Genomic DNA, 23,744 nt, shown 5'->3' on the forward strand with positions numbered 1-23,744 from the left:
CTGAGGCAAAGTCAAATCCTTAACTGACTGAGCCACCCAGGCACCCCTAGTTTATAGTTTAATTAAGGAAACAGATATGTAAAAGACAAATTTAAGTACAATGTAGTAAATACTACTATAGAGTCAATGTCCAAGGATTGTGACTATAGAAGACAGATAAATATGTATAGGGGGCTTCACCAGCTTCTTTGAAGAAAAGATACATAGGTTGGATTTAGGACCTTAAATAAGTAGAAATCTAGCAGGTGAAAAGGAAGGGAAGATGGGGTGCCTGGGTGGCTCAGTCGGTTAAGCGTCCAACTTCGACTTAGGTCATGATCTCACAGTTTGTGGGTTTGAGTCCCACATCGGGCTCTGTGCTGACAGCTCAGAGCCTGGAGCCTGCGTTGGATTCTGTGTCTCCCTTTCTCTCTGCCCCTTCCCCACTTGCGCTCTGTCTCTGTCTCTCAAAAATAAATAAAAGTTAAAAAAAAAATAAAAAAGAAAAGGAAAGGAAGAAAATGTCAAGCTGGAGGAAGAGGTTTGAGCAAAGGTAAGAAGTTGTGAAAATATCTTATTAATGGTGATAAATGTTATGTGTCAAGAGTTGTAGGGTACATGTGAATTGGAATGCCAGGAAGCTTGAGAAGGTAAGAGGTACAGCCAAACGTAAGGTGGGCCAGAATGTGAAGGAAGTTGATATATGTGAGATCAAGGAGTACATATTTTAGTCCATTTGTTGGAATGAAAAGAAAGTACAGGGACTTTTTTTTTGCTGTATCCATGCATATGTCTGTCTGTCTGTTTATCTAGAAAAAGAGGATTGCTGGTCGCCAGGTGGATGATAGGTGGCAAGAAGTGGGGAGCAATTAGATATTTACAGTAATCTTAAAAAAGATGAGAAGGAGAAAGAGTAAGAAACTTTAAATATCTTCCAGAAGCAAAAGAAAAAGGCATTTTTTTTGTTAAGATTAAAACATAAGATACATAAAGGAGATTAGTAGGGATGACGAACAGATTGGCTGGGGCCAGATTGCCAGTGTCTTAAGCTTATGTAAGGAGCCTGGGTTTATCTTGAAGGTGATGGGCAGGCATAATTAAATTTGAATTTAGGAACAGTTGTCTTTAGACATCAGAGATTAGAACCAGAAGTCAAATTAGGAGGCTTTTGTTAAATGGGGCTATGAATGAAAGCACAACAAGTAAACGGAGTAGTAAGAAGCTGGAAAGGAACAGAAAATGGGTATGGCTAGTATTTGAAAAGTCTGTTTGAGATAGGAGGTTGAAAAGGGTTTCTATTTTTTTCCAATTTATATTGGAATTCTAGTTAGTTAAAATACACTGTAATATTGTTTTTAGTGGTAGAATTTAGTGATTCATCACTTACATATAACACAATGTTCAATATATGACATAAACATACGACATACATATAATGACAAGTGCCCTCCTTAATACCCGTCATCCATTTAGCCCATCCCCCACCCACTTCCCTCCATCAACCCTCAGTTTATTTTCTTTTGTAATGAGAGCCTTATGATTTGTTTCCCTCTTTTTTCCCCCATCCAATATGTTCATCTGTTTTGCTTCTTAAATTCCACAATATGAGTGGTATTCTATTGTATTTATCTTTCCCTGACTGATTTATTTTGCTTAGCATAACAAACATACTGCATCTCCATCCAGGTGGCAAGATTCATTACTTTTGATGGCTGAGTAATATTTCATTGTATGTATATATGTATACACAGCTTTTTTCTCTTTTTTAAAAAAAATTTTATGTAAATCAAAGTTAGTTAACATATAGTGTAATAATGGTTTCAGTAGTAGAATTTAGTGATTCGTCACTTACATATTATTTCACTTAGCATAATACATTCTAGTTCTATCCACATTGTGGCAAATGAGATTTCATTCTTTTTGATTGCTGAGTAATATTCCATTGTGTGTGTGTGTGTGTGTGTGTGTGTGTGTGTGTGTGTGTGTAATATTTTCTTTTTCCATTTGTCAGTCAATGGACATTTGGGCTCTTTCCATAATCTGGCTGTTGTTGATAGGGTTGCTTTAAACATAGGGGTGCAGGTGCACCTTTGAGTCAGCCTTTTGGTATCCTATGGATAAATACCTAGTAGTGCAATTGCTGAGTCATAGGGTTGCTTTATTTTTAATTTTTTGAGGAGTATCTATATTGTTTTCCAGAGTGGCTGAATCAGTTTGCCTTCCCACCAGTAGTGCAAAAGTGTTCCCCTTTCTCTACATCCTCTCCAATATCTGTTATTTCCTGAGTTGTTAATTTTAGGAATTCTGACTGGTGTGAAGTGGTATCTCATCATTGTTTTGATTTGTGTTTCCCTGATGATGAATGGTGTTGAGCATCTTTTCATGTGTCTCTTAGCCATCTGGATGTCTTCTTTGGGAAAGTGTGTCTGTTCCTATCTTCTGCCCATTTCTCCACTGGATTATTTTTTGGGGGATGTTGAGGTTTTTTTTAATTTTTTAACATTTATTTATTTTTGAGAGACAGAGATAGAGCACGAGTGGGGAAGGGGAAGAGAGAGAAAGACACACAGAATCTGAAGTAGTCTCCAAGCTCTGAGTTGTCATCACAGAGCCCAACGCAGGGCTTGAACTCATGAACCGCAAGATCATGACCCGAGCTGAATTTGGATGTTTAACCGATTGAGCCACCCAGGTGCCCCTTGGGTGTTGAGTTTGATAAGTTCTTTATAGATTTTGGATACTAACCCTTTATCCGATATGTCATTTGCAAGTATCTTCTCCCATTCCATCAGTTGCCTTTTAGTTTTGTTGATTGTTTCCTTTCCTATGCAGAAGCTTTTTCTCTTGATGAGGTCCTGATAGTTCATTTTTGCCTTTGTTTCCCTTGCTCCTGGAGATATGTCTAGTAGGAAGTTGCAGTGGCCAAGGTCAAAAGGGTTGTTGCCTGTTTTCTCTTCTAGGATTTTGATGGTTTCCTGTCTTACATTTAGGTCTTTCATCCATTTTGAGTTTATTGTTTGTATATGGTGTAAGAAAGTGGTCCAGGTTCATTCTTCTACAGGTCACTGTCCAGTTTTCCCAACACTATTTGCTGAAGAGACTCTTCTTTCCATTAGATATTCTTTCCTGCTTTGTCAAAGATTAGTTGGCCATATGTTTGTGGGCACATTTCTGGGTTTTCTATTCTGTTCCATTGATCTATGTGTCTGTTTCTGTGCCAGTACCATACTATCTTGATGATTACAGCTTTGTAATACAGTATGAGGTCTGGAATTGTGATGCCTCCAGCTTTGGTTTTCTTTTTTCAACATTACTTTTGCTATTTGGGGTCTTTTCTGGTTCCATACAGATTTTAGAATTGTTGTAGCTCTGTGAAGAACGCTGGTGTAATTTTGATAGGGATTGCATTGAATGTGTAGATCGTTTTGGGTAGTATCGACATTTTAACAATATTTGTTCTTCCTACCCAGGAGCATGGAATCTTTTCCCTTTTTTGTGTGTGTGTCTTCTTCAATTTCTTTCATAAGCTTTCTATAGTTTTCAGTGTATAGATTTTTCACCTCTTTGGTTAGGTTTATTCTTGGGTATTTAATGGTTTTTGGTGCAATTGTAAATAGGATCAATTCCTTGATTTCTCTTTCTGCTGCTCCATTATTGGTGTATAGAAATGCAGCCGATTTCTGAATGTTGATTTTATATCCTGTGACTTTGCTAAGTTCATATATCAGCTCTAGCAGTTTTTTGGTGGAGTCTTTCGAGTTTTCCACATAGAGTATCATGTCATCTGTGAAGAATGAAAGTTTGACTTCTTCCTTGCTGATTTGGTTGCCTTTTATTTCTTTTTGTTATCTGATTGCTGAGGCTGAGACTTCCAACACTCTGTTGAACAACAGTGTTGAGAATGGACATCCCTGTCATGTTCCTGACCTTATGGGTAAAGCTGTCAGTTTTTCCCCATTGAGGATGATATTAGCTATGGGTGAAAAGAGTTTCTGTTTTTAAGATTAGGGAGAATTGAGTATTCTTATTTTATGGCGGAATTTGTACATAGGGAGAGATTAATTATATATATATGAAAATGTCATTTCAAAGAAAAGACTTAGGAGATAGAAGGTGTGGAGTTGAATGTGGAAGGATTAATTTTGATAAGGGAGAAAGTAAAGAATAATGAAACATGTTGATGTATCTAAGTACCTATTTTATTTTTTAAAATGTTTATTTTTTTGAGAGGGAGAGAGAGAGAGAGAGAGAGTTCAGGGCAGGGGCAGGGGAAAAGGAGAGAGAGGATCAGAAGCAGGCTCTGCGCTGGTAGTGCAGAGTCTGATGTGGGGCTCGAACTCACAAACCACAAGACCATGACCTGAGCTGAAGTCGGACACTTAACTGACTGAGCCACCTAGGTGCCCCATAAGTACACATTTTAAAAGAGAATTAGTTGAACGAATTCTTGCTTCCTGGCTTGCATTTTCCAGAAGGGGCTCTGTTTATACTAAGGCAGAGAATTAAGATAGGGTCTAAATGAGGGCGGTGGTTCAGAATTAGCTGTCGTGGAAGAAAAGTAGAGGAGACTCAACAGGGACATACATCACAGTGTTTTCCACATGGCTCTGTGCTGATACCAGAAATCCCAGTGACCTCAGTACTTTTCTCTCACAGCCTGGGTAAAGGAGGAAAGAAGGGGCGTAGGTAGATTGATCCAAGATGGCTAGTTTGCAAGCCAGATAAATGCGGGAAGAGATGGAGTTTGTGATCAGACATTGGGACTTCAGAGTGATCCCTTTTGAAGTGGGCCAATTCTGGGTGCTGACAACAGAAGTACATGGCTAAACTGAAATAAAGATGAATGTCAACCGAATAACTAATATAGATTATCAGAGATTCTTTAAAAAATGTATACATTGTTTGAAACCATGAACAGCGAAATATATTTCTTTTCTAGTGACAGTGACCCAGGCATATGGGCCACCAGTGGCTTCCTAAGAGACAAGTGGAGCAGTGAGGATGAAGAACTTGCAGGGCCATCCCAGACTGTCCCTCCTCAGCTCCACGGTATGACTTCATCCTCTTTTTATTATCACATTCTTGAAGAAGCTATATTTCAGAGGTATGAACCAAGAAATTGCTAATATAAATGTGGGAAAGAGCTAGGAAAAACTTTTTTAGATGGAGCAAACATGATTTCCTAGGATTTTTTTAAGAATGAAGAAAATGCTCCACACCTCACCTTCATAAGGGCAAATATCTCCCTTTCTTTAAATATTTTAATTTACAGTAAAACCTTGGATTGTGAGTAACTTGTTTTGAGAGTCCTCAGCAAGACAAGCAAACGTTTCTAATAAATTTTAACTTGAAAAATGAGCGATGTCTTACAATACAAGTAATATGTGATGCCGAATGTCACATGATCACAACTGAGCTAATGGTTCTTGAAATTTGCTTTGTTATACAAGTGCTTTGGATTACAAGCATGTTTCCATTCTAATCAACTTAGAATGAATTATGCTTGCAATCCAAACATGTCAATTTAATAAAATGAGCTATTTATATTTTCTTATACTAGGAATTATAGATTTGTGTAGACTTGCACATGACCTGCTTCCTCATTTTTTAAATTTTAATTTGTTGCACAGTATATATACTTTGTAAGTAAAATAATAACTGTGTTTTGGATTACACATAGGGTATATTATGAGGAAAAAATAAAATACAAATTGTATAAAAAATAAATCATAATACTGAAGATAGTCAAAATTTTTGTGTATATGTATTTACATTTGTATATAATGTAAACATAAATATAACCATGAACATACATAGATTTACATATAAAGTTATAAAAATTATAAAAACATATAAATTTATATATATGTAAAATTTTTGTGTGAGATTGGGGAATCCCATACCTCAAAAACCTTGGAGCTAGAGAGGACTATAGAGATCACCCATTTCAACCTTAGATCAAGTGCCAGAATCATCTTGTCTAATGACTTTTTTAAAGTTGGAAAATGTCAAATCTACTGATTTTGACAATCTCACACTTATGTAATTATTAAAATACAGATCTGACACAAAAATAGTTAATGAGAAAATTAGCATACAGTTCTGTAAGGTTAGACAAAAGGTCTACCACCACCGTCAGCATACAGTGCATTTCCTTCAGCCTTTAAATTTCTCTTGTACTGTTTTGAGTCTTCCCCTAACCCAACACAAGCACCTGACAACCAGTAATCTCTTTTCATTCTTGTTAGTTTTCTTTTCCAAAGTGTTGTATAAACAGAATCATAAATATGTTGCCTTTTGAGTACAGTTTTTTTTTTGTAATGCTATTGATATTCATGTACACCATTGCTTTTATTGGTATTTAATTTTTTTTTTCTGACTAGTATTCCATTGTATGGCTACACCAGTTTGTTTATCCACTCACCAGCTGAGGCACAGTTGGGTGTTTCCACATTTTAACAATTATGGATAGGGGCACCTGGGTGGCTCAGTCGGTTAAGCGTCCGACTTCAGCTCAGGTCACGATCTCTCGGTCCGTGAGTTCGAGCCCCGCGTCGGGCTCTGGGCTGATGGCTCAGAGCCTGGAGCCTGCTTCCGGTTCTGTGTCTCCCTCTCTCTCTGCCCCTCCCCCATTCATGCTCTGTCTCTCTGTCTCAAAAATAAATAAACGTTAAAAAAACAAACAAACAAACAAACAAAAAACAATTATGGATAAAAAACACTACAAACTTTCACATACTGGTCTTGGGTAAAGCTACATTTTCATTTCTTTAAGGTAAATGTATCTATGATTGGGATTTTGAAATTGTAAGTGTATATAATTGACAAATTGTTTTCCAAAGGGGCTGTACAAATATGCTTTTTACCTTTTTTCCTCCTATTTTTTCTCTTAGAGTTTCAGTTAAGGTAATTTTTATCAATTCATCTTCAAGTTTATTGCCTCTTTCCTCAGCTGTGTTAGTCTACTACTGATGAACCCATTTGAAAGCATTCTTCAGCTCTCACAAAGGTTTTGACTTTATCTTATGGTTTCCTTCTCTGTTCAAATTCCCTATCTGCTCATGTACTTTGTTCACCTTTTCCATACAGCTTTCACATATTAATTATGGTTATTTAGAATTCCCTCTCTTATGATTCTAACACATGGGTCATTTCTAAGTTTTTTTTTTTTTTTTCTGTAGATTGCCTTGTTCTTTTGACACTGATTTTGTCATTGTTGCTGCTTCTTGTATATCTTGTAAATTTTGATAGAGTGTTGATGTTGGGTGTAGAAGAGTAGAGATTGAGATAAATGGAATTCATGCCTATTCCCCGTTAGGCCATTAGTATAGGTACTTGAGTTAGTGTGTTTAGGACATGAGCTGGGCTTTCCTTTTGTGTTGCTGTCATGACCTACGGTGAACTATTAACTTAAAATTTAAATCTTTCTCAAGATTTGAATTGTACTTAGGGTGGCAACTGCACTGCTGGAGTTTCCCTTCTCATTCCTGTTCCATCCTTAGCTTCAGGCCTTCCCCATGTACCTGTGCTTCAGAAGTGCTCTTCTCTACACTCATGGCCCTGCTCTAGTGGTAGGTAGCCTGGTGCTGGCTGGCCTGGAGAGGAGGGCAGGTAGTGTTTTGTGGTCGTAGTCCAGTCTCGGCCTTAGGCAAGTTCTCTGTTCCTGGTTGTCAGTGGAGGGGCTTTGTCAGTGATGCTGCCTCTCCTCATTATGGCATTCAAACTCTGCTTTATATTTTTGGCAGGTTTACTGTGGGAGGAGGTTTCCTGTCGGAGGAGGTTTCCTTAGTGGTGAGAGACTTACTATAGTATTGGTTTAGGATCCTGAGCTTAAGACTGTTTCCTGCCCTTCCTCCAGGAGTGGAGTGTTTTTCTTTTGCCTGTCCCAGAGGCGGTGATTCTTCACCTGTGCACAGTGGGGTTTGCTGCTGTTCCGCCTGCAAATGAAGACTTTTCTTCAATGCGGAGGTGTAAGTCCAAGTAACGGCTTTATACATTTTCTGCGGTGGTAGTAACTCTTCTCCTCCAAGCCTGTACCACTGAGGGAAAGATTCCTTCCATTTCCTACTCTGTTTCCTTTATTTTCTGCTTTTTAATGAGCACCTATTGGAGGCCTGTTGAGTCTGCAAGAGTGTTGCAAAACTCTTTTATCTGTGGCTTCCCGGAATTTTAAATTGTCACATTAGGCCACATTCAGCCTTCAGGAATACATCAAGTTTTTTTTTTTTTTTTTATCTGAATACTTCTTTTACACTCGTATGGTGTCTGGCATCTCTTTCTCCCATTAGCTGCTACAAGTGAACTCGTGTTGGTGACCTGTCTCTCCTTGGAGGCGTCTCTCTTTCCTTAGACTTCAGACTACTTGGTTGTCCTGCAGCCACAGCTCTCCAGTGGATTTTTTTTTATTGGTTTTTATTTTGCAGTTTTCAACTTTTACATGTTGTTAGTGTATGGGTGATGGGTGATACCAGCTTTGTACGTTTTAGGCAGAAGCGGAAGTTTTAATACAAATTTATTTTTAAAATAAAAATGAACACATTCCTTTGTAAACATGGCTTTTTAATAAACACACATTTACCCAACAGTTTTTAAAACCTAAATGATACTTCATTGTGTGAGTGCACAATTATCTGCATAGTCAATCTCTTCTTGTTGGTCAGTTAGGGTAGTTCTTTTAAAAATATTATTATAATATAAAGTAATATGATAAACATCCATGGAACTGAACCTTTGGGGAAATTCTTGGATTGGGTTGGGAAAAAGAAGGAAAGCTTTATTCATGGTACTGCTGCTGCAGCAATAGCAGGAAGCTTATGATCTAAGATCAGTGTCTAACCAAGCAGGTGGTTTTGAGAGCTGAGATTCAGAGCGATGAGGAACAAGAAGCTTGCAGTTGGTATATTATGGGTTATTCTTTTGAGTTCTGTCTGTGTTCAGATATGATGATTAGATGGTTTTGTTTTGCTTTATTACAGTCTTGCAATTACAACTAATATCAGTGCTATGTGACATTGGTTTCTGTATGATAGGAGAGTGTCATGGCCCGGCCCTCAGAACCAAGGCCAGCTCCCCAGGGAGAGCAGACAGGAGCTGCTTTTTCTTTCCCAGTTCCCTTCTTTTCCCCTCTTTTTCATTTTCACTTTAGGGTTAGGTCTGTCCTGGGGTCTGTTACTGAGACTGAGATCTGTACTAATAAAGGATTAATGCCAGAAAACATAAAGAACTACAAATTAATAGGGAAAAGACAATAGGAAAAATGGGCAGAAGACATTGCTATGGACTACTTTTTTGCCCTCCCCCCAGCTCCCCGAATTCATGTTGGATCTCCAATGTGATGACAGATGGAGATGGGGGCTTGGGGAGGTAATTGAGTTCAAATGAGGTTATGAAGGTGGAGCCCCATGATGGCATTGGTACCTTGATAAAGGGATGAAGGAACTAGAGGCTCTCTTTCTATAACGTGGGGATGCAGGAAGAAAGCAGCCATCTCTAAACCGGAAAGAGGGCATTCACAGAGAATTCAACCATGCTGGCACCCTGAGCTCAGACTTCTAGCTTCCAGAACTGTGAGAAAGAAATATTTGTTGTTTAAGCCCCCGAGTCTATTACTTGTTGTAGCAGCCCAAGTACTGTTTAAGCCCCCGAGTCTATTACTTGTTGACCAGACAGATGTCAGTAGGCACTTCACGGAAGAGGAAATCTGAAAAAGGTACTCAACCTAATTTTTAGTCAGGGAAGTGAAAATCGAACCACAGTGAAGCAACAATTTACAATGACTAAATTGTTAAAAATTTTAAAATGCGACAGTAGTTCTAAGTGCTACCTAGAAAGGCAAATCCTTCCCTTCATTTTTAAAAAAATAAATGTAAAGGAGATTAAAAGGTACAAACTTCCAGTAATAAAATAAACAAGTCATGGGGATGTAACGTAAAGCATAGGGTGTATAGTCAATAATAGTGTAATAACTTTGGTGACAGGTGGTAACTAGACTTACTGTGGGCATTATCTTATAATGTACAAAGATAAAAAATGACTGTACAGCTTAAGCTAATAGATATTGTATGCCAATAGTGCTTTAATAAAAAATTTTGTAGGCTAGTTGGGCTCTTGCTACATGTGGTATTTTAAATTATTTTGTTCATTCCCACAACCCCCCTTTTTTTCTTTCTACAAATTTTTATTTAAATTCCAGTTAGTAAACATACAGTGTAATATTAGTTTCAGTTGTAGAATTTAATGATTCATCACTTACAGTGCTTATCACAAGTGCCCTGTTTAATGCCCACCACCTATTTAACCCATCCCCCGCCCACCTCCCTCCATCAATTCTCAGTTTGTTCTCCATAGTTGGGTCTGTTTCTTCATTTGCGTCTCTTCCCACTCCATGTTCATCTGCTTTATGTTTTAAATTCCACATATGGGTGAAGCCATAAGGTATTTGTCTTTCTCTGACTGACTTACTTTGCTTACTTACTTACTCGTAGTCTGTAGCTCCATCCACATTATTGCAAATGGTGAGATTTCATTCTTTTCCATGGCTGAATAATATTCCACTGTGTATGTATATATATATCACATCTTCTTTATCCATCATCAGTTGATGAACATTTGGGTGCTTTCCATAGTTTGGCTGTTGTTGATAACGCTACTGTAAATATCGGGATGCATATACCCCCATGTAAATTTTGAAATTCAGATTGGAGTGGCAACATATTCATTTGGGAAGTATTGCCATTTTTATGATACCAAGTTTTTCCCTCTGTGTAAAAAATGAGGTGTGTCAGGAGATAAGCTATAGTGTGTGTGAACTACAAAATGGCTATTGTTTCAGGTTCACCGTCCAAAGTCTCACATAAGAACCTCTCTCGTCAATCATCTTAACTGGAAACATTTAGGAAATGGAATTCTGGGAGAAGAAGTTCAGCCTAGCCATATTGACATATTGCAAAATAACCACAGTCCATCTTTTGTCAACTTGGCACCCACATATATCTCTTTAAACCATACCTAATCTCCAAATAAAAACATATGTTTCCATCTACGATGATACAGTTATCCTGTGTGCAACTGAAAACACCTTCTCACCCCATCCTCAGAAGAGAATATAAAAATCTCCCTTTTGTCTTTTTTTCTCTTTTTAATGTTTGTTTATATTTGAGAGGGGGAGGGAGGGAGAGAGAGAGAGAGAGAGTGAGAGAGAGACTGAGTGTGAGTGGGAAGGGGCAGAGAGAGAGGGAGACACAGAATCCAAAGCAGGCTTCAGGCTCTGAGCTGTCAGCACAGAGCCTGGTGCAGGGCTCAAACTCACAGACCTCGAGATCATGATCTGAGCTGAAGTTGGACCCTTAACTGACTGAGCCACCTAGGCTCCCCTCCCCTTTTGTCTTTGAGTGATGTCTTCCTTGTTCAGCTGATTAACACTTCGCCTTTACTATCCTATAAAAGAAAACAAAAATATGTGGTTAATTTACATATTTGAATGTATGTGAATACTTGATATATTGTGTCAGACATTTATATTGAAAAAGGAAGACTTACTTGTAACTATTATGTCCTCATTTGTGCAGCTGGTCACAAGGTTGTATCTGGTAGAACTGCCTTCTTCTACTACTTTGGTATTCTCTTTGACCCCAGCAAGCACCTCAGTTGGTTGTGGTTCCTTGTCTGGTAGGGTGATGCAAACCTTCATCCCTTCATCCCTTCATCCCTTCATCCCTTCATCCCTTCATCCCTTCATCACTAAGCTAGTAGCAGTCATGTCTAAATTTAACTGTTATCATTTTCCACTGACTTTAATCACTGTAAAGACACTCTAGAAGATCACCTGCATTCTCAACATACTCCTTCTTACCCCTGCTGTTTAGTAGGAACCCAATTTCCCCTTGATAATTAGAATTAGTCATATCAAGCATTATAGTAGCCCCTCTTTTTCTGTCAGTTTGGTAGCATGAGGAGCCCAAAATGGGCTGGTGGCATTCTCAACTTCTAACGTTATCAGTGGGATCATTGTTGTGTTCTCCGATGGAAGCATTTCTCTTTATAGGTCGGCTTTGATTTCTTTTATCAGTAGTTAGTGTGTTATAGTTTTAAACATACAGATCTTGTACATATTTTGTTAGGCTTTTATCTAAGTATCTTCTGCATTTTGGTGCTATTATAAAATACTTTAACTTCCATAGTTCACTGCTGGTATATAGAAATATGATTGATATTTTTGATATTGCCTTTGTATCCCTTTACCTTATTAAATTCACTCTTAATTCTAAGAGTGTTTTTGTATATTCTTTTTGGAATTTGCCTATGTAGACACTCATGTTATCTATGAATGGACACGGTTTTATTTTTCAACCTTTCTAATGTATATGCTTTTCATTTCTTTTTCTTAACTTGTTGAACTAGCTGGGACCTTTGGTGCAACATTGAAAAGAGTACAGAGAGTGGGCTCCGTTTTAGGGGGAAAACATTCTGTTTTTCATCATTAAGGATAATGTTAGTTGGAGGATTTTTGTGGATGTCTTTTATCATATTAAGGAAGTTCTTTCTAGTTTTAGTTTCCTAGAGTTTTCATCATGAGTGCATGTTGAATTTTTTCCCAGTGTTTTTTCTGTATCTGCTGAGATGATCTTATAGGTTTTATTCTTTGGTCTGTTGATATGGTGACTTATGGACTGTTGGTATTTGATTTTCAAATGTTGAATTTGCTTTGTATTCCTGGGATAAACCCAGCTTTGTGGTTTTTCCTTTTTATTTGTTGCTTGATTTGATTTGCTGGTATTTTGTTGAGGTTTTCGCATTTACGTTCGTGATAGATATTGATTTGCGGTTTTCTTTTTTGGAGTGCCTTTTTCTGGTTTGAGTATCAGGGCAAAGCTGCCCTCATAAAGTTGGTTTGGAAGTACCCCTCCTATTTTATATTCTGGAAGAGTTTGTACAAAATTATTATTATTGCTGTCTTAAATGTTTGCTAGAATTCAGTGAAACCATCTGGTCTTGGAATGTGTTTGTAAGGTTTTAAAATACATATTTGTGTTCATTTTCTAGGGTTTTCATAACAAAGTACTAGTGGCTGAATGGCTTACATAACAGACATGTATATTCTCACAATTCTGGAGGCTAGATGTTTAAGATCAAGGTGTTGGCAGTTTTGATTTTTTCTGAGGCCTCTTCTTGACTTGCAGATGGCTGTCTTCTCCCTGTGTAGCATCTGGGAGCTGTGTTTTTTGTTTTTGTTTGTTTGGTTTTTTTTGTAAGGATACTAGTCATATTTGATGAGGGTGCACCCTAAAAATCTTACTAGCTTAATTACCTCTTTAAAGATCCTATCACCAAATACAATCATATTCTGAATTATTAGAGGTTAGGACTTCAACATATAAAATTCTGGGGGGGGGGGGTGGTGGGACACAATTCAGCCCATAACAATATTCAATGTTTTTAATTGATAAAGGACTATTGAATCATCTTTCTCTTCTTTAATGAGCTTTGGCAGTTTGTCTCATCAATATAAGTTGTCTAATTTATGGAATTAGAACTGTTTATAATATTCCCTTATTAACTTTGTAATGTCTGTAATATCTGACTTGATACCCTCTGTTTTATTCTTGATGTGGTAGAGTGTGTTTTTTCTCTTTGTTTTGTGATCAGTTTAGAGATTTTCATTTTTTTAAATTCAGTGTAATTTTATTTATTTTGATAATTTTTAATTGAAGGATAATTAGCAGTGTTATATTAGTGTCGGGCATACAATAAATATAGTGATTCAATACTTCTGTACATTACTCAGTGCTCATCACAATACGTATAATCATTATCTGTCACCAAACAATGTTTGGGCTATATTCCTCATGCTGTACTTTTCATCTTCATAATTTATTTATTTTGTAACTGGAAGTTTGTACCCTTTAAGCCCCTTTACCTATTTCACCATCCTTCCACCCACCTCCACTCTGGCAACCACCAATTTATGCTTTCTATTTAAGAGTGTGTTATTTTGTCTCTTTTTTTCCTTTGTTTTGTTTCTTAAATTCCACATAAAAGGGAAACCATATTGTATTTGTCTTTTTATTGATCTTTTCCATGAACTAGTTTTTTTAGTTTTAATTATTTTTCCTATTGTTTTCAATTTTATTGATTTCTGATAAGAGTTATTTCTTCTGATCTAAGTACTTAATACAACAGATCTTCCTGTGAATACTGCTTTAGCAATATCCCCAAATTCTTGATGTGTTTTTATTTACATTCCATTCAGAATGCTTTTTCATTCCCATTGGCTACAGCGGGAACAGTTTGAGCACCAACACAAGGTAGCATTGGATTATAACTCAAAGGATGAAATGAATGTCTGAGTCCATACTAATATAAACAAATAATTGAATATATAAATAAATGGGGAGAAGAAAGAGATGCAGAAGAATTCCAAATAAATTATTTTATATTCCACTCTAAAATAGATGTATTCCACTCTAATGTAGATGGAGCATAACATCCCATCCCTTAAGTGTGTGTTGTATATAGTGATTTTCTTCTAAAGAGTACAGTATGGAAAGAGGGATAAAAAGAGGAAGTTTGGGGGCGCCTGGGTGGCGCAGTCGGTTAAGCGTCCGACTTCAGCCAGGTCACGATCTTGCGGTCTGTGAGTTCGAGCCCCGCGTCAGGCTCTGGGCTGATGGCTCGGAGCCTGGAGCCTGTTTCCGATTCTGTGTCTCCCTCTCTCTCTGCCCCTCCCCCGTTCATGCTCTGTCTCTCTCTGTCCCAAAAATAAAATTAAAAAAAAAAAAAAACGTTGAAAAAAAAATTAAAAAAAAAAAAAGAGGAAGTTTGTAGTAAAGAAACATGATACACAGCTGCAACAGGTGAACAAGGTCAACATCAGTCATGTTGATAGTAGGTCCCCTTGATATGTTGTGATGAATATGGCACTTTACCTCTGTGATCTTCCCCAAAACTGATAACCCTAAGCTAATTATGAGAAAAACATCAGACAAATTCCAATAGAGGGGCATCCTAGAATATATCTGATCATTACTCCTCAAACTGCCAAAATCATCAAACACATGGAAAGTCTGAGAAAGCATCCCAGCCAAGAGGAGCCTAAGGAGACATGAGAACTAAAGATCATATGGATTCCTAGATGGGATCCTGGAACAGTGAAAGGATATGAAGGAAAACTAAGGAACTCTGAATGAACTATGGACTTCAGTTAACATATTAATAATAATGTATTAATATTGGTTAATTAAATTCTTTTTTTAATGTTTATATATTTTGAGAGAGAGAGAGAGAGAGACAGAATGTGCATGCACACAGAGTGGGGAGGGACAGAGAAAGAAGGAGAGACACAATTCGAAGCAGATTCTGGGCTTTCAGCACAGAGCTTGATGTGGGACTCAAACTTGTGAAGCATGAGATCAGGACCTGAGATGAAATCAAGAGTCAGACACTTAACTGACTGAGCCACCCAGGAACCCCCAAATCTAACAAATGTACTAACCTAGTTTAATTGTTAATAATAGGGGAAACTATAGCAGAGGATATATGGGAACTCTCGGTACTACCTACTAATTTTTTTGGTAAACATAGATCTATTCTAAAGTCTGCTTTTTTTTTTAAATTGTTCTCTAATTTCTCTTGTGACTTCTTTGATCCATGGGTTATTTAGAAGTATGCTTTTAACTTTCTTAATATTTGAAGATTTTCCAGGTATGTTATTGATTTTTATTTAATCTCATTATGGTCCAAGGGCATAATTTATATTCATTCTTTTTAATTTGTTAAGGTTTGATTTTTGACCTAGAATATGGTCTATCTGGTGAAGGTACCATGTGCACTTGAGAAGAATTTTTACAATGTTGTTGGACAGAGTGTTTTATAAAGGCCAGTTAGATGACGTTGTTGTTTAGTTCTTTTCTGTCCTTGCTGAATTTCTGTGTACATGTTCCATTGATTCCTGAGTGAAGAGTTTTTAAGTCTTCAGTGATAATTGTAAATTTTCTTTCTTTTTTTTTTTTTAACACTATCAGTTTTTCATGTATTTTGAAGTTCTGTTAGGTGCATACTCATTTAGCATTGTTACGTCTTCTCTGTGATTTGACCTCTTTATCATTAGTAATTATCTCTTTAATTTTTAGAGCAGTTTTAAGTTCACAGCAAATTTGAACAGAAGGTACAGAGATTTCCCGTATTCTCACTGCCTTCACATATGCATAAGCGCCTCCACTATCAGTGTTCCTCACCAGAGTGGTGTATTTGTGACGGATGAATCTGCACTGACGTAGCAATGCCACTCTGAGTCCATAATTTACATTAGAGTTCACTGGTGGTGGTGTATATTCTATGAGTTAGGACAAATGTGTAAAGACATGTTTTCACCATTTTAGTGTCAAACAGAATAGTTACACTGCTCTAAAATTCGCTTTGTTCCCCTTATTCATCCTTCTTCCCCCAAGTAACGACTTTTTTAACCCTGGTAATGTTCTTGGTCTGAAGTCTACTTTGTTTTTGATATTCTCTGATGTTAATAGAGCCACTCCACCTTCCTTTGATTAGTGTTCCCATGGTACATATTTTTCTATCCTTTTACTTTTAACTTGCCTACATTTTTATATATAAAGTGGTTTCTTATGGGCATTGTATGATTGGGTCTTGCTTTTTCACCCAGTTTCCTGATTTCTGTCTTTTTAATTGGTGTATTTAGACTGTTTGCATTTATATTACCATCTTTTAACTCTACCGTCTTGCTAATTGCTTTCTATTTATTCTTTCTATTCTTTATCTTTTTTCCTTTTTTTTTTTTTGGCAGATTTCTCTAGGATTATTTTGTAATAACATTTTATTTTCCCAATGGCTTTTTAGTTATACCTCTTTAAAAGTGTTCTCTTGGTTGCCCTAGGATTTATAATATATATATATACATCTTTAATTTTTCACAGTCTGTTTTTTCTATCTTCAAATAACATTATAACACTTGGCAAAAGGACCTTCCAATAGTGTCTTCCTAATTATTCCCGTGAATCTTTTGTACAATTGTTGTCAAATGTTTCTTTTACATAACAATAATTATGAAAAATAGGTATTCAGTGCTTTTGTTTTAGATAGCCAGTTACCCTCCAGGAAAGTGAAAATTAAGGAAAAAAAGAATTTTATATTTATCTACTTTCATGGAACTTTTACAACTTTTCATTTGTGTAGAGTCAGTTTCCTGTTCTGTAGTATATTCCTTCTGCCTGAAGATCTTCCTTGAGCATTTCTTACAGTGCAAGTGTGCTGCTAATGAACTCTCAGTATTTGTCTGTAAAAGTGTTTATTTCTCCTTCATTTGTTCTGAAAGACATTTTTGTTGGTTGTAGGATTCTGGGTTGTCTTATAACTTGTATTGTTGATGATGAGCTTTTGTATCTGAGGCTTGGTGTCTTTCATTCATTTTGGAGGATCCCCAACCATTGTCACTGCAAATATTTCTCCTGCCCAATTCCACTCCCACTCTCTGTTCTATTTTGGGTTTCTAATTATAGGAATATTAATCTGTGTGATATTGGGCTGTAGTTCTTGGATGCTGTCTACTGTGGTTTCCCTGACTCTTTTTTCTCTTTCAGTTTGAGTAATGCCTATTGACCTATTTTCAAGTTTGCAGATTCTTTTCTAGTCTGTATCAAGCCCATAGATAAGCCCACTGATAGCATTCTTTATTTCTATTATAGAAATTTTCATTTTTAGGATTTCTGCTTGATTTTTTATGGTTTCCCTAGCTCTGATGAAATTCTGCATTTGTTTATGCATGTTGTCCACTTTTCCACTGAAGCCTTTAACTTCAATCTTACTTATTTAAAATTCATTGTCTGATAGTTTTAACATTTATGTTGTATCTCTGTCTGGTCCCTTTGATTGCTTTATCTCTTGACAGTTTTATTTTTTTACTTTACTTGCTTCTTTGTGTACATGTAATTTCTTTGTTGAAATCTGGATATCTTGTGTTCTAGAGACTGGGGTAAATAGGAATAGGCGTACCTCTTCCTTTTGTAGGCCTTCAGTCTGGTGAGTTAAGTCAGTTTAGTCAGGAATTGAGCAGGGTTTGAGTTTTTATGTTGCTACGGTTACTCCTATTGCATCACCAGCTTCAAATCCTGTATTGCTACTTTGTGCTTAGAATGGAAAATGCCAGAGGGTTTATTTCAATGTCTACCCTCTGCTTTAGGTCTCCGCATTGCACTTGAACCTCAGAGAAGGTTTCTGTCAATGACCTTGTTCATTTCCCAGTAACAGAATGCTCTTGTTTGTAATTATGTTACTTGCTAACCTAATTGGGGGTGGGAGTGCATTCTCTGTTGTCTTTATTCAGCATTAGTTGTAGACAGGTGCAGTGTCCCTGGTTCTTAGGGATGGTGCCTTCTCAGTTACCTGTCTTTTCTTTAGGGGTAGAGGATATGTTATGGTCTGAGCCTAGGATGCTTTCCTCCCCTCCCAATTCCCAAAGTTATTGTGTCTTAACTTGTGTTTTGTGGACAATAGAGTTTGCTGCCCTTTTCCCAACTTCTTCTGCTTCTGACCCTTAGGGAAGATAGGGGAAAGAAACTGGATGGGACATCATACCTTGCCTGTAGAAGCTGCTGCTTCCCTCTCTGCGCTTGTACCAGGAAGGATGATTTCTGGAGTTCCTCACTGTATCTTAAGTTTTTATTCTGAACTTCTGATGATGTCCATACATGCACTATCTTTTATTTTTTGTCTCTTCTTCCACAAACCATGAAATCATGACCTGAGCTGAGATCAAGAGTGGAACGCTCAAGTGACTGAGCCACTTGGGTGCCCCTGTAATCATGTAGTTTTGATCTTTATTTTCTTAGGTCTGTAAACTTATTTTTTACCTCATTCTTTTTTTTTAATTTAATTTTTATTTAAGGTTATGATTCAGCATTTGTTGGGTTGAATCCAGAAATCCCTATTTTCTTTCTTTCTTTCTTTCTTTCTTTCTTTCTTTCTTTCTTTCATATGAAATTTATTGTCAAATTGGTTTCCATACAACACCCAGTGCTCATCCCAACAGGTGCCCTCCTCAATGCCTGTCACCCACTTTCCCCTCCCTCCCAACCCCATAAACCCTCAGTTTATTCTCAGTTTTTAAGAGTCTCTTATGGTTTGGTTCCCTCCCTCTCTAACTTTTTTTTTTTTTTCCTTCCCCTCCTCCATGGTCTTCTGTTAAGTTTCTCAAGATCCACATAAGAGTGAAAACATATGGTATTTGTCTTTCTCTGTAGGACTTATTGCACTTAGCATAACACTCTCCAGTTCCATCCATGTTGCTACAAAAGGCTATATTTCATTCTTTCTCATTGCCACGTAGTATTCCATTATGTGTATAAACCACAATTTCTTTATCCATTCATCAGTTGATGGACATTTAGGCTCTTTTCATAGTTTGGCTATTGTTGTAAGTGCTGCTATAAACATTGGGGTACAAGTGCCCTATGCATCAGCACTCCTGTATCCCTTGGGTAAATTCCTGGCAGTGCTGGGTCATAGGGTAGATCTATTTTTAATTTTTTGAGGAACCTCCACACTGTTTTCCATTATTTTCAAGGCACTTCCCAGGTGATATTGATACAAATGTAGATGTGGCAGGGCACCTGGCTGGCTCCACTGGTTAAGTGTCTGACTTGGGCTCAGGTCATGATCTCAGTTTGCGAGTTTGAGTGCTGCATTGGACCTGTGTTGACAGCTCAGAGCCTGGAGCCTACTTCGGATTCTGTGTCTCCCTCACTCTCTGCCCTTCTCCCAATTGTGCTCTGTCTCTCTCTCTCTCAAAAATAGACATTAAAAAATTTTTTAAAAAAGTAAATCTGGCCTCTTTTCTGATGCTTTCTCCATCTAAACCTCTGTCCCCCATAAGTGTGACCTCCCCTCTGGCTCTAGGGTAAGACCTGGGGAGGCATCAGAACTGAGATGTAGGGGAGTTTTGCTGGCACCGGTAGGGAACAGCTAGGGAGGAGCTGGAAGGATGGCTTGAATTTTGCACAAAGGTTTTTTTGCACCCTAGTCTGTGCACTTGGGTTGAGGTTGCTGCAAACGTTGTAGAGTGGCACCAGTGATCACTCTAGCTGATTCTTCAGCACTTATTTCATCTCTTTTCCATCAAGCTGCAGCAAGGCAGGTTGAGAAATTGCTTTTAACTCAGGGTGTGAACCTGAATGATCTGAGGATATGCCAGTTAGGTTTTGCCAGTTTTGTTTTGCCGGCTATGTTTCAGACACTTGGCCTGCCTGAAATTCAGGTAAAGGTTTGTTGGATGCTTTGGGGAAACTTTGTCCTTGCATTTAAGAAATAGTTTGTATGTGGGGCGCCTGGGTAGCTCAGTCAGTTAAGTGTCCAACTTCTGCTCAGGTCACAATCTGGCAGTTCATGAGTTCGAACCTCACATCGGGTTCTGGGCTGACAGCTCGCAACCTGAAGCCTGCTTTGGATTATGTGTCTCCCTCTCTCTCTGCCCCTCCCCTACTTGTGCTCTGTCTCTCTCTCAAAAATAAACATTAAAATTTTTTTTAAAAAAGAAAATAAATAGGCTGTAAGCAAGAAAATACATGGCTCTGATTGCTGTTGACCATCTTTTTGTGACCGTGAGGAGAATTTAGCTTTATAATAGCAGCTGATCTCTGGATAACAGACTATAAGTGATGCAAAGAATCTGGGTTGTTAGTAGTATTTTAAAAATTGTAGTAAAATACACAGAACATAAAATTTATCATCTTCACCATTTTTCTGTGTACTGTTCAGTGGTATTAAGTACATTCTTACTGTTGTGCAAGCAATACCACCATCCATCTCTAGAACTTTTTCCTCTTCCTCAACTGTAACTCTGTACCCATTAAGTACTTAACTCTCCATTCTCCCTCCCCCAGCCTCTGACAACCACGGTTCTACTTTCTGTACTGTGAATTTGACTACTTTAGGAACCTAATATAAGAGGCCATTCTGTTTTTTGGGGGGCATCTGGGTGGCTCAGTCGGTTAAGTATCGATTGGACTCACGGTTTTGGCTCAGGTCATGAATTTGCAGTTTGTGAGATTGAGCCCCACATCTGGCTCCGTGCTGAGAATAGCTGAACCTGCTTGGGATTCTCTCTCTCCTTCTCTCTCTGTCCCTCCCTGCTCGTGTCTCTGTCTCTCAAAATAAATAAATAAACATTTAAAAAAGAGGCCATTCTGTTTTTTAAAATCTCACTTTTAAACTCATTTAAAATAATTTATATTCCATTACTTCTTCCTACAGATAATAGATCTACAATATAAGTTATGTCCCATTCAGAATGGATTAAATTTTTTTTTGCCTACCATATTGCATTGCTCATTTTTTTTCTTCGTCTTTCATTTTATTTCCATCTTGCTCAGTAACATGTATAGTTCTGCATCTCCTTGATTTTTCAGTTTGAGCATGAATGAATTCTTGTTGACTCTCATTCCATTTGATTTGATTTGATTAGTTATCTTCCATTATAAACTACACTTTGAGGGCTGGATTTTGGCTGAGCAGATAATGACAAATGTGCAGAAGGGTTAGGGGAAAAGGAACAGAAAACTCACAGGGTGTGGGTGAATTGTTGTATAGAAGATATTATAGATTAGCTTACTCAGCTTTGATCACATCCTTCTCCTAACATGTCTTTCTATATGGCCCAGGCAGGAAAACTAAAAATTAATTTCCTGGAAATCCTGAAGTTATGTGGGTTTGACCAGTTGTATGCACTTAGCCAAGACTTAAATCTGTGGAGACGCTCTCAAGCTGCTGGTACGCACCATAACACGCATGGTATTCCTCGTGTCTCATTATAACTGAAGTGGTACATCACTAGCACCAACAGTTGTGGTGCTGACTTTCTAGTTCCTCCATGGTTGCTATAGTAGTGTCATCCAGGAGCTAGTGGTTCGAGCAGCGGTGTCCAGCTCCCTCAGATTCCTCCTTACAGCAAAGCTAGCAGTTTTTGTGGTAGACCATTCTGCAGTGTTATTTTTGGACCATGTTAGGGGGAAGCACCTGTTCTTCAAACCTGTCCAATGATGTCGCACCAAATAGCTAGAAAAGAACTGCCCCTCTGCAAAAATCCCATTGCCATTATTGTAGCTGAAGCCTGACCTGTCCACCTTGATTGGAATTCTTGGACCAGGCCGCAATAAAGAGAAACCAAATTCAAAATGATGTTAACCACAGAAATATATTTTCTCCCATAATGGAAGTAGAGAGGTAGGAAGTGTTCCAAGTTCAATTTGATCAGTTTCTCAGTGATGTCATTAAGAGCATAGGTTCTTTATGTGTATTTTTTTCATATTTGCTGTATTCAGCTCATTCCTTTTATGTCACAGTAGGGCTGCTTGTAATAATCAGGGTCTTATACGTCTGTATCTATGTCTGGGCAAGGGATGGAGATGAGAGAGAGGCTTGCTTCTTTTCCTTGCCCGCAAGCCCTGAATATACTTCTTGCTTCCCATTGGATCAAGTCATCTACATATTGCTGAATTATTCACTGGCAAGGAAGTTATTGTGGAATGATCACTTATGGCTTTAACTAACCATCAGGGTAGAATCAGTGTTGGAGAGTCAACAACAGTGTCCATTACAATCATTCTACCCTTTCTTTCGTTTCCTCTCTCCCTTCTCTCAGCTTTTGTTCTAGCAAGGCTGGAATACATGGGAAGCTCTAAAGATTTTTCTGTTGGACATCAACGATGATCAAAATGGCTTCTACTCTTGCAAACTTTAGCTCCCCCTCTAGGCTTCCTAGATCTCCTCTCATATTCAGGTTAGAGATATTTGTGAGAAATTTTAGGACTTCTGTGACTATCTCTCCCAACCAACAGTCCCTCACTTCCACCCCTGCAAAGAGCTTTTGGTTAAAATAGGGTTCCAAGACAAGAAGAGTTTCACAGGGCTGTGCACATTCTTAAAATTTTTTACTTTTTATCCCCATTCTTTTGTGGAATTGCTTCTTGTGTATATATATATACATATATATATATGCATATATATATATGTATATATATACATATACATACATATATATATATGCATGTATATGTATATATACGTACATATATATGTGTATATATATATATATTTGCTGGTGTTAACTTTATTTTTGTTCATATTATTTGGCTTTGAAAAGAGATTTTGAGAACTGGCTTCACGTGAGCATTTTACTTCAAAATTCTGAAATTTTAAAAATATTCTTTTAATACTGACTTCTGGATTTATTGCATTTTGGTCAGTGGACATGATCTGTAAAATTTCGGCTGTTTGGAATCTAGATTGTCAACATGACATAGAACGTCATCATTAAAAAAAACCCTCCATGTGTACTATTGAATAGCATGTATTCTCTTCTATTATTATTTGTTATAAATGGGTAACTATATAATGTATATATATGCATATAATACATAATTACAAGTTATATATTATATATATTTTTTAGTCTTATTAATGATATCACATAGAGCCTCTCTATCCTTGTGGGGGGTGTATTTGTGTTGTATGTCTGTGTGTGCATGAGTGTCCTTGATCTATTTTAGAGTGAGAAGTGTGTTAGACTCTCCACATCCTCTCCTCTCAAACTCTAGGGATGTTAAATACTTGGTCTGAAGGAAGACAAAAGTTCTCACTTTTTCCCATCCAAGTCTTGTTTGCACATGCTTGCTGTGCATAATTGTCAATACATATACTCAATTCACATTGTTAAATAGAACACTTCTCAGTCTATAGCATCTTTTATTTATATAGCACTT

General features: G+C 37.4%; 1 protein-coding gene across 4 annotated transcripts in view; it reads left to right on the top strand.

The window, feature by feature from the left end:
* Nucleotides 1-23,744, top strand: part of PTPN20 (protein tyrosine phosphatase non-receptor type 20) — a 103,645-nt gene that overhangs the window by 57,638 nt on the left and 22,263 nt on the right. For all 4 annotated transcript variants that reach the window (XM_081790516.1, XM_081790515.1, XM_078434498.2 and 1 more), the window contains one exon: nucleotides 4,919-5,028. Coding sequence is in view for 1 of the 4 variants with exons in the window: in XM_078434498.2 (XP_078290624.2) it covers nucleotides 4,919-5,028 (110 nt within the window). In the remaining 3 variants the exon portion in view is untranslated. The remainder of the gene's footprint in view (nucleotides 1-4,918; nucleotides 5,029-23,744) is intronic.

Source organism: Panthera onca, chromosome D2 (assembly GCF_046562875.1).
Source record: "Panthera onca isolate mPanOnc1 chromosome D2, mPanOnc1 haplotype 2, whole genome shotgun sequence".
NCBI lineage: Eukaryota > Metazoa > Chordata > Mammalia > Carnivora > Felidae > Panthera > Panthera onca.